The sequence below is a fragment of the Bos taurus genome, chromosome 6, assembly GCF_002263795.3.
Source record: "Bos taurus isolate L1 Dominette 01449 registration number 42190680 breed Hereford chromosome 6, ARS-UCD2.0, whole genome shotgun sequence".
Classification (NCBI taxonomy): Eukaryota; Metazoa; Chordata; class Mammalia; order Artiodactyla; family Bovidae; genus Bos; species Bos taurus.
In genome coordinates, this window is record NC_037333.1 from 21,812,750 (window position 1) to 21,824,829 (window position 12,080).

The window sequence follows — 12,080 nt, forward strand, 5'->3', positions numbered from 1 at the left end:
TTTTTGTTTTTTTTTTTTTGGCCAAGCCACACAGCATGTGGAATTTAGTTCACCAGCTAGGGATCAAACCCAGGACACTGCAGTGAAAGTGCCAAGGCCTAACCTCTGAACAGCCCAGAAATTCCCTGGTTCCAGGGTCTAAGTCTGCAATGAAGAGGTTGATTATGGGAGATACAAATATTAGTGGAGATATAACTGTGCTGGTACTTTTATTAGGATTGTTGTTTTCGTTAGTGCTTTGGTCACAAGTTTTGAGTTGTGAGTGGTCTGCCCTATTCTTTTTCCTGTGAGCCTTTCTGTTTTCAAAGTTCAATTTTGTAGAACACAGGGTTATCAAACAGGGAAACATATCTCACATTCTAATAGACATGCCTCTCCAAAAGGAAATACTTCAGGCAGCAAAATAATTGTCCAGATGAAAGGTTTGAGATGCCATAATGAATGATGATCAAAAAAAGGTAAGTATGTGGGTAATTCTAAACAGATATTGACTATAGAAAAGAAGCAATAATTAAACAATAAAGTTTAATTCAAAGCAGAACTTGAATACTAAAATACTGGAGTATGATTGTTCAGGTGTTCTCATGTTCCGTGAAGAGGATAAAGATAGCGACTGTTCTTCTTTTTTTATTAACTAGTGAATATTGATGGTAAAATTACAAGAAAAAATAAGGGAATTGTAAAATATCCAAAATAGTAGTTTCGTCTGACAGTGTGAAAAGAAGTGGGTGATAGGATTAAGAGGGGTGCATAGGTAGATTCAGAGTCACTGGTAATATCCTATTTTTTAAGACAGTTGATAATTGCCCAATTGTTTATTTTACTGATGTTTTTAAAAACTTACATGTGATTATAAATATTTGTATTATGTATTCATTTTCTTTTTTGGGGGGATCCTCTGAATGTCTAAATGATTTATTTTTCAATTTGCATACATCATCCTTGTGTTGTAAAATTTTGTAGTTTTCATTTCTTATGATTGGATTATATTAAAACCTGCAGATGACAACTCATTGGTAGAAACTAGTTTTCCTGGTTTATTTCAGTTACCATGGTGATTCTTCTGTGGGCTGTGGTTTGGTCAGTTACTGGCAGTGAATGTCTTCCTGGAGGAAACTTGTTTGGAATTATAATGCTATTCTATTGTGCCATCATTGGAGGTAAACTTTTTGGACTCATTAAGTTACCTACGTTACCTCCACTGCCTCCTCTTCTGGGTAAGTGCTAAACACTTCCTGTTTTCTTCAGAGTAAATCATATTTTAAAAACAATAGCTTGGAAAGCTTTGGGAGATAAATATAAAATATTTTTGTATTTGCTGTACTAGAGCCAAAACAAAAGCCAGTTGTTACATTTTAAGATCAGTGAGCAGGTTGTTAAGAAGATTTTTAAATAGATTTTTATTGACTTATTTGTGTATTTTTTGGCCATGCCATTTGTGGGATCTTAATCTTCCAACCAGGGATTGAACCCAGATCCCAGAAGTGAAAGCACTGAGGCCTTAACCACCGGACTGCCAGGGAATTCCCTAAACAGCAATTTTTAAAAATTAAGTTATATGTAATTTAAATGAAATAGCTTACAATAAAAACAAGAGCAATACATACTCAAAACAGATCATTTCCTAATTATTTTACTAAATATTTCTCTTATGTATGCTCTTGAGATTATGAAAATAATATATTATGGTGTACCTCTCACTGTCTTCCTAAATCCACATTCTTTGACACTGTGTTGGTAGCTTAACATCAACCATGGTGGAAGTATCTGTACAACAGAAATCAGCAAGTGCTAAAAATTAGGACTTAATATGTTATTAACATTCACATCATTGATAAATGAGTGATGTTCCAACATGCATTTTCATTGTTTCATTTTCATCTTATTCATTAACATAAACAAAACGATCAACCGATATTCCTGATGTCACTATACTCACTCATAAGTGATATAAGTGACTTCTTTGCTAAACCAGATAGTAGTCAAGCATTTATTTGTAATGTGATTTTGTCAATTCACGGTTGAACTGCAACCATAGTTGGTTATGAATATGGAATTCAACAATGAAAAACAATGAGAGCATTCTGTGAAAATCAATTGGCTACACAGAATTTAGGGCTTCCCGGATAGCTCAATTGGTAAAGAATCTGCCTGAAGTGCAAGAGCTGCTGCTGCTGCTGCTGCTGGTAAGTCGCCTCAGTTGTGTCCTACTCTGTGTGACCCCATAGAGGGCAGCCCACTAGGCTCCTCTGTCCCTGGGATTCTCCAGGCAAGAATACTGGAGTGGGTGAAGTGAAAGAGACCTAGGTTCAATTCCTGAGTTGGGAAGATCCCCTGGAGGAGGGCACAGCAACCCACTCCAGTATTCTTGCCTGGAGAATCCCATGGACAGAGGAGCCTGGTGGGCTACAGTCCATGGGGTCACAAAGAGTCAGACACAGTGATAACTGTTGTATATTTATAAACTATATTCTGTACATCCTTTATATCAGTAAAATTTATAACAAATATGTAAATATATACATATAAATACACTTCTTTGGAGATCTAATTATTAAGCATTTACCAGCATATTATTATGGCACCCCACTCCAGTACTCTTGCCTGGAAAATCCCATGGATGGGGGAGTCTGGTGGGCTGCAGTCCATGGGGTTGCAAAGAGTCAGACATGACTAAGCGACTTCACTTTGATTTTTCACTCTCATGCGTTGGAGAAGGAAATGGCAACCCACTCCAGTGTTCTTGCCTGGAGAATCCCAGGGACGGGGGAGCCTGGTGGGCTGCCATCTCTGGGGTCACCTATCACAAAAGAGATTTTGTGTCCTTTTCTAACAGATACATAAATCACTTTTATTTAAAAATTGCATACCTTTTACACACACAGATATATTTGCACACATTTCCTGAGTCAAATTGTTTTCTGTTATTTTATGTTAGCGAGGACGATGAATATATTTGCTTTTGAATTTGTGGTCAGCAGCAGCACTTCAGTCATGTCTGACACTTTGTGACCCCATGGACTGTAGCCCACCAGGCTCCTCTGTCCATGGGGTTTCCCAGGCAAGAATACTGGAGTGGGTTACCATTTCCTCCTCCAGGGGATCTTCCTGACCCAGGGATCAAACCCATATCTCTTGCATCTCCTGCATTGCAGGCAGATTCTTTACCACTAGTGCCACCTGGGAAGCTCCTCTGTGATCAGCAGTCGAAGCTAAATATGAAAAGAACGAGTTATTTACATCTTTAGGGAAATTATCTATCACTTATCTTATTTTTGGCTGTGCTGGGCCTTCATCTCTGTGCAGGCTTTTCTCTAGTTGCGACAAGCAGGGCTACTCTCTAGTTGCGGTGCCTGGGCTTGTCATTGCAGTGGCGTCTTATGTTGCGAAGCATGGGCTCTAGGGCACCCAGATATCAGTAGTTGAGTTGCGGTTCCCAGGCTCTAGAACACAGGCTCAGTACTTGTGGCACCCAGGCTTAGCTACCCAGGCATGTGGGATCTCCCCAGATTAGGGATAGAACCCGTGTCTCCTGCACCGGCAGGCAGATTTTTTACCACTGAGCCACCAGGGAAGTCAGTTATTTACATCTTATCATGCACTATTTCTTAATATATTTTTCAATGTTAGGTAAAACTACAGGGTTTTTGCGGAGAAGGCAATGGCACCCCACTCCAGTACTCTTGCCTGGAAAATCGCATGGGTGGAGGAGCCTGGTGAGCTGCCGTCTATGGGGTCGCACAGAGTCGGACACGACTGAAGTAACAGCAGCACAGGGATTTTGTGTTTGGGTTTTTTTTTTTTCTTCTTTTTTTGCTTAATTCATATTACTTATCATGAGTGCTTTTTATTCTCTGAAGTTTATTAATGGCATTGTTGTTAAAATGAATTGTTTCTAGATATGGCCTGTGAAGTGAAAGTAAAAGTCACTCAGTCGTGTCCGACTCTTTGTGACCTTCCGGGAATTCTCCAGGCCAGAATACTGGAGTGGGTAGCCTTTCCCTTATCCAGGGGATCTTCCCAACCTAGGGATTGAACCCAGATCTCCTACATTGCAGGTGGATTATTTGCCAGCTGAGCCACAAGGGAAGTCCAAGAAAACTGGAGTAGGTAGCCCATCCCTTCTCCAGGGCATCTTCCCGACCCAGTTTTAAACTGGGGTCTCCTGCATTACAGGCGGATTCTTTACCAACTGAGCTGTGAGAGAAGCCCTAGATATGCCTGTGTGCTATGATAAAAGGTTGGCCATCCATATCTTTTGTAAATAAGATATTACTGGAATGTACCCATGCTCATTCCTCTATGTATTGTCTGGCTGTATTCACACCCCAGTGCAGAGTTGAGAAGTGAGAGACCCTGTGGCCCACAAAATCTAAGATGTCTCTCATCTGATCTGCCCCTTGGCGGAAAGTGTTTGCTGCTAATATATCTAAATCAGTGTTTCTCAAACTTTATCATAGAAAAATGACCTTGGGACCTTGTTACAATGCAGCTTCTAATTAAGTAGATCTGAGGATGGGGCCTGAGATTTTGCATTTCTAATCAGTTGTTTAGAGACAGAGTTAGTCACTTCAGTCGTGTCCGACTCTTTTGTGACCCTGTGGACTATAGCCAGCCAGGCTCCTCTGTCCATGGAATTCTCCAGGCAAAAATTTTGGAGTGGGTTGCCATTTCCTCCTGCAGGGGATCTTCCCGACCCAGGGATCAAACCTAGGTCTCCTGCTTCCCCACCAGGGAAGCCCAATAAGTTATCTTAGGTTTTTCAAATAGTCTAATAATCATAAGTTTTCAATCACATAGGAATCATTTCAGAAAGCTTTTTAAAAGCTGGTGCCCAAAGATTCTGAATTAATTGATGCGCTATATGCCCTGGGCATCAGAATTTTTAAAAGCTCCCCAAGTGATTCTAATATGCAACCTAAGTTGAGACTGCTGTTCCAGAATCCATGAAAAAGTGCTTTATACTTCATCTTTTTTTCCCCATTCTATGCCTGTTATTACAACAAAATATACCATGTAGCCAGGTGGTACATCCCTGGGCTTTAAGATCACGTGAAATCTCCTGGGGTAACTGAAACTATTCTCGAAGGTCACATATCTGATGTATCTTACCGTCCCTTTTTGCAGTGTTAATACTTGTAACAGAAAAAAGTTTACCAGTTCTTATTGTAGTAGTGTGTGCTCAGTCGCTTCAGTTATGTCCAACTCTTTGCCATCCTATAAACTGTTACCTGTAAGGCTCCTCTGTCAGTGGGGTTTCTCCAGGCAAGAATACTGGAATGGCTTGCCATTTCCTCCCCCAGGGTATCTTCCCAACCCAGGGATCTAACCAACATCTCCTGCATCTTCTGCATCCCAGGTGGATTCTTTACCACTAAGTGTCACTCAAATCACTATTGTAATAGGGTCAGGATCTGAAACTGGAACATTATCTGAATTCATAAAGGCTTGTTATGACAGAATGTGTATGCTAATTGCCCGTTCTATAGTTTCAAAAACTCATTGAAATAATTGCTAGAGGGACTTCCCTGGTGGTCCAGTGTCTAAGACTCTACGTTCCCAATTCAGGGGCCCAGGTTCAATCCCTGGTCAGGGTACTAGATCCAACGCGCTGCAACTAAAGATCCCACGTACTGCAACTAATGCCTAGCACGACCAAAATAAGTACATAAATAAATATTTTTTTAAAGACCTAAGGAAGAAATAATGGCTGGCAATGGGGGATGAAGTTGCATGTTTTGTTCCCAAAATGAACCTGAAGGGAATTTCCCTGGACCACTTTCCTTTGCCAGTGGTCTGTGCTGATGATTTTTATTTGAGTGTTCTTCTTCTTACCTGTAAGCCCACTTGGGCCTCTCCGTTGGTTGTGGAGGAAAGAACACCTGTCTTAATAGAGGAATATTATTCTTTTTTATTCTTAAATGGAAATATTTTTAAATATGCAAGAGTTATCAATTCATGGCCAATCTTATTTCATCTACTTCCAAGATTTTTTGAAGCAAATTATTATTGAAAAAATTTCCATGATACAAATTAAGAAAAAAAAGAATAACAGTCCTCCATCAAAGGAGGTCTTCTTTCTTCCACAACCAAGAGAGAGGCCCACGTGGGCTTAAAGGCAAGAAGAGGACACCAGCCAAGTTGCTGTCAGGTGGTGCCAGCAACCCAGACCACTGGCAAAGGAAACCGAGTCCCGGGGAAACTTTCACTTTCATTTGGGGAACAAAAAATGCTCCCTTCTACCTTAATATTCCAAGAAAGCCTCATAACATTTTAGATTATTATTCTTTTTGATTTCAGGTGGTTACATGCTATCATAATTTAGGGCTGGTTTAGATCCACATTTTAAGTTTCAGTAAGGAATGATTGACATACTAATAAAATATATGGTTAGTGCAATATTTTGTACTTGATAATTCATCAGTATCCATAAATATTAAATATGCCTATACCTTAGGACTTAATATTTCCACTGCTAGAAATTATCCTGTGGATATATTTATACAAACCTACAAATATGTGAGTTCCATGTGGACAAGGACCATGTTGGTCTCGCTCTACCCTGTATTATCAGGGCATCATAAAGGTTTGGCCCTTAATAAACACTTGATGTGTGAACTGTGCTCATTTCAGCAACGTTTGTAGTGAAAAATCTTTTAAGTTCATTAATTGGTCCCAAAATTATGGTACTTCCAATGAGATTCTTTTGCAACTATTAAAAAATAAAGCAAACACACACACACACATACACATAAACATATGCACGTGCACGCACACGTGTGTGTGTATATGTATGTGCACACCTCCGTAGGAATATGTCCAGGATATATTGTTAAATGAGGAAAAAATTATACAGTGGTATATAAATGTGCTTTTATTTGTGTCCAGCACACACACACACACACACACACACACACAGGCATGCTTAAATAGGTATTGAAACTTTCTGAAAGTGGACAGAAAATCCTTAACAGTGGAAACAAACCTTTGAGGAATGAAGATCAAAAGTTGCAATTGAGGAAGGGCATATACTTGTCACTTTATCCTTGTCAGTAATTTTTAACTTTACCATAGGCATGTATTATTCTTATAATTATTCTTTTAAAAATAGTTATTGTGGGCCAGTTATTACTTTCACAAATTCTAGAAAGACCGTGACTGCAGAATTCAGAACTTAGAGACCTTCTTCCAGATGAAATGTCAGTAATGAAATATGCTTGGGAGGGGTGCTTCTTTACCTGTCTGCGTCAGGAGCAAGTCACAAAAAAGTACACTGGTGATTCTTTTCTGTTCTCATAGCTTATATTCAAAACATCCCAACACTCATAAATGTGTCCAGTCATTTAACGGGTGGTGCTTATAAGGGCACGGTGAGAAGAGGACAGTGCTGAAGAACAGAGGCTAGAGGCCTCACAGTATCTGCTGGAGAAGTATTTCCCTTTGTACGACACGTGGTATTGTCACTGAGGGCAGGATTCCCTCACAAACTACTCAGTCACACTCAGCTACCTGCCCTTCCCCAAATGCCACACTTCGTTTTCATACCTTGGAAGAAACTGCTTTCTCTTTCAGAGACTTTTTACCTCCTCAGTCTCTTGACCCCTTTCCCTCTCCTTGGGGCCCTTCTGACTCACCCCTTCTGTCTCAGCTCATACGGCACTTCCTCCTGCTTCTGCAAAATTCACTTTGTCAATTTGTCTTGCTCCCCTAGAGGCTGAAAGCTTGTTGAGGTGTGGTACCCAGTTTTTGTTCATTATTATATCTCTAACGCCTATTATAGTATCTGAAACACTGAAGGCATTTGGTGACTATTGAATGGCTCAGTGAAAAGAGAGTTACCACCTGACATGACAGAGCAGATCACATTTCATCAAAACTCACTCTACGCCTTTGCAGAGCAGGTTATGTGTTTTTTAATTAAATTATGTGAAGGTAAAATAGAATCCATGTAGGTATTTATTGATATTTCTGGTAACCTGACATAGCCAATAATTTCATAAGCTATTTGCTCTTTACACAGAGATGACTAAACTGGATGTTGTATTAAAAATTTTTTACATTTAGAATTTGATCACATTTTCCAAATACTGTATCCTGTTTCTCCCTTTCAGGTTCAGATTAGGAATTATTAATTATTCTAATCTGTTGTTTTAATATGCATATTAAAACCTTATATTAGCTCCTCTAATTGATTATATTATTTTCATTTTTTTAGTTAAAAGTTTAGCCTAATTTCACCTAATGAATAAGCAAAAAAGAAAGTATTGATATTACCTACCTAGGATTATAGGGTTGTCTCTTTAATAGCTAAAATGCCAAAACTTACTGCCTTTATTTGAAAACTAAAGAATTGTTGACCTCTCCATTCTAGGCATGCTGCTTGCTGGCTTTCTCATCAGAAATGTCCCTGTCATCAGTGATAACATACAGATCAAGCACAAGTGGTCTTCTGCTTTGAGAAGCATAGCCCTGTCTGTCATACTGGTCCGCGCTGGCCTTGGGCTTGATTCAAATGTACGAAGTACAGATTTCTAATTATTGACTAGGAATTTTGCTCCTTCACTACTGCCAGTATTTAGAATCACTGAGCTTTGGGAATGGGGGTGGATGCTGCATGACATTCTCAGGGCAAGAAGAGAATCCATGCAGGACTGCTCCAGAAGATGTTGCCTATTCTTGCTTGGAGAAAAGTGGAGTTACTATGCGGCAACAACACCAAGAATAAAGGTCCTCCACTTCTCTGACAGATATTGGCTGTAGTTATAGATGATGCTTGAGAGAGAGGAGATGTCATTTTTGGTGGGCAAAGCCTCGTACAAGATTTTAGGGCTGAGTACGGCTCAGGAAACTGCCTTGTATATAGAATGAGTCTCAAGTATGGGTATTATTAATGCTTTTTACATGTATATTTTGATTGTGGGAATGAATATTTTGGGGGATAAAGGTTTTCACCCAAGCCTCATTTGGAGACCACAGATTATAAATAAAGCTAAACCTGAGAGGATTAAATCAGCTAGTGTGTGGATTATGAACACAGACACTGGAAGCGGCCTGCTTGGGTGCAAACCTAGATCCACAGCTCACTGATGTCATGATCTGAAGCCAAGCACTTTAATGTATGCCTTTTTGCATAAGTACATCTACAAAATGGGCATAATGATATTACCTGTATCGTAGGGTGGCTGCTATGAGGAATAGATAAGCTTTCTCTAAACACTTAGAACACAGGATGTTCTAAGCAGAACATTCCCAGAAAATGTGTGATGATCTGAGTACACATTAATTGCAAAAGCAATTAAGGTCATAATCTCTGCAGGTCTTTAGAGAATTATTTTAATATGTCTGTGTTTATATTTCAGGCCCTGAAGAAGTTGAAGGGTGTTTGTGTAAGGTTATCCTTGGGTCCTTGTCTCATAGAAGCGTGTACATCTGCTGTCCTGGCCTACTTCCTCATGGGTTTACCATGGCAGTGGGGATTCATGCTGGGGTAATTCATGATTTTTTTGTTGTTGTTGTATGAAAATATGCACAGACATTTTAGTGCTTTCACTGATTCCTTACAGGAGAACACATAATAGCATTTTCTTGAGGACATCAGAAAATACATCACTGATGTTCTTCAGTTCAGTTCAGTTCAGTCAGTAGTGTCTGATTCTTTGTGACCCCGTGGACTGCAGCTCACCAGGCCTCCCTGTCCATCACCAACTCCCGGAGTTTACTGAAACTCATGTCCATTGAGTCAGTGATGCCAGCCAACCATCTCATCCTCTGTCGTCCCCTTCTCCTCCTGCCTTCAATCTTTGCCAGCATCAGGGTCTTTTCAAATGAGTCAGTTCTTCGCATCAGGTGGCCAGAGTATTGGAGTTTCAGCTTCAGCATCAGTCCTTCCAATGAATATTCAGGACTGATTTCCTTTAGGATGGACTGGTTGGATCTCCTTGCAGTCCAAGGGACTCTCAGGAGTCTTCTCCAACACCACAGTTCAAAAGCATCAATTCTTCAGCTGATGTTCTGCTGCTGCTAAGTCACTTCAGTCGTGTCCGATTCTGTGTGACCCCATAGACGTCAGCCCACCAGGCTCCCCCATCCCTGGGATTCTCCAGGCAAGAACACTGGAGTGGGTTGCCATTTCCTTCTCCAATGCATGAAAGTGAAAAGTGAAAGTGAAGTCGCTCAGTCGTATCCGACTCTTAGCGACCCCATGGACTGCAGCCTACCAGGCTCCTCCATCCATGGGATATTCCAGGAAAAAGTACTGGAGTGGGGTGCCATTGCCTTCTCTGCAGCTGATGTTCTAGCATAATCTAAATATTAGCTTCAAAGTATAGTATGTGTAATAGTGTATGTCTAACTTTATGGGCTTCCCAAGTGGCACAAGTGGTGAAGAATCCACCTGTCGATGCAGAAGACGTGGGTTTGATCCCTGGATTGGGAAGATCCCCTGGAGAAGGAAATTCAGCAATCCACTCCAGTATTCTTGCCTGGAAAATTCTATGGACAGAGGAGCCTAGCAGGCTACAGTCCTTGGAGTCTCAAAGAGTCAGACACAACTGAGCACACATGCAGAAAGAGCAAAGGTGTCTCACTTTTGCAGTGATTATAATAAACTATTGAAGAAATCATGATCTTTACTGTGTGACTCCTTGTTAGTGAGAGACATGCAAGGTCTCATCTGAGAGTCTGTACAAAGAATAAAAAATACAGTAACAGTGATCAACATTCAGCATTGTTTTCCTCCTCCTTCTGTCACAAGACTGTTTTGATTATGTGGTTAAGAGCCATGAGAAGCAAATAAATATGAAAGTACTTAGTAAGAATTTAGTAGACAAGAAGTAAATTCTTACTTCTCAGGGTTACGACCCTGGAGCTACATGGCTTGGATTCAAATCCCAGCTCTGTGACTTTGCATTACACAAATAACTTCTTTGTCAAGTCATTTCGCCTCTTTGTGCCTCAATTTACCCATTTGCAAAAATGAAGATAATTATTGTAAGTATTTCATGGAGTTATTGTGAGAATTAATTTGCTTAATATATATAAAATGCTTAAAATACTGTTTGGCATGCAGTAAGCTCTCTCAAATGCTTTCTGCTGTTTCTACTGCTCCCATGATGAGTATCACAGTCAGTGTCATTACAGCCTTCTCCTTCTAATCTATTTTATTTTACATACAAAGTCCTAGAATGCCTATTTTAGTGAGTTCCAATTCAAAAAGTCTGTGTTTTTCAGACCTCATACCATGAATGGTTTTTTGTTTTTCTTTTTTCTTTTTATTTTTTTTTAAATAATTTGGAAGAGGCTGAGTTCGGGTCCGGGGGTTTCTTGCACTCGGTTTCCCCGCTCCTGGCCCCGAAGAGTGGCCGCACTACAAGATGCTCGGAGCTCGCTCTCCTGGGCGGCGCAGGAGTCGCCGGGACGCGGCGGCGGGACGCGGGCGGTGCCTCGGCTACTCGGTCGGACGAGGTCCCCCAGACTTTCCCGCTCGGCTCCGGAGTCGTGCACGAACTGCCCCCCACCGCCTCTCCCGGACTTCCAGGGATTGGCCGACTAGCCCGACCAATGGAGGGCCGCCGCCTCCCGCGTCCTGTTTTTTTTTTTTTTAAAAAAGATTCCTGGGGCATAACTCCAATAGGTCTTTTATAACACTCATAAATATATATTTTTAGGCAACCTAAGTAATTCCAATATAGATTATCCATAGCCACACTTTGAAAAAGTGTTCTGTGGAACTTGTATGTGTGCATATGTTTCTGGTTTGGTTCTTTGCTGCCATCTGAAAGGCTATAGTTTTCTAAAGTGTAATCTTTAAAAGAGTAGTGGGCACTATAATTTTAATAACAACAGCAACGGTAGTAAGATACTGTCATAAATGCCTAAAGCACTGCCTGCTTAGTTTTGTTTTAGGTGCTGTGTCTCCAGCTGTCGTGGTGCCTTCGATGCTCCTTTTGCAGGAAGGAGGTTATGGTGTTGAGAAAGGCATCCCCACCTTACTCATGGCTGCTGGTAGCTTCGATGACATTCTGGCCATCACTGGCTTCAACACCTGCCTGGGCATGGCATTCTCCACAGGTACACCGATC

At 40.7% G+C, this 12,080-nt stretch overlaps 1 protein-coding gene across 7 annotated transcripts in view; it reads left to right on the top strand.

The window, feature by feature from the left end:
- Nucleotides 1–12,080, top strand: part of SLC9B2 (solute carrier family 9 member B2) — a 65,028-nt gene that overhangs the window by 21,497 nt on the left and 31,451 nt on the right. For all 7 annotated transcript variants that reach the window (XM_059887660.1, XM_059887658.1, XM_024993418.2 and 4 more), the window contains 4 exons: nt 1,047–1,217; nt 8,372–8,514; nt 9,360–9,487; nt 11,894–12,069. In XM_059887660.1, coding sequence (XP_059743643.1) covers nt 1,047–1,217; nt 8,372–8,514; nt 9,360–9,487; nt 11,894–12,069 — 618 coding nt within the window. The remainder of the gene's footprint in view (nt 1–1,046; nt 1,218–8,371; nt 8,515–9,359; nt 9,488–11,893; nt 12,070–12,080) is intronic.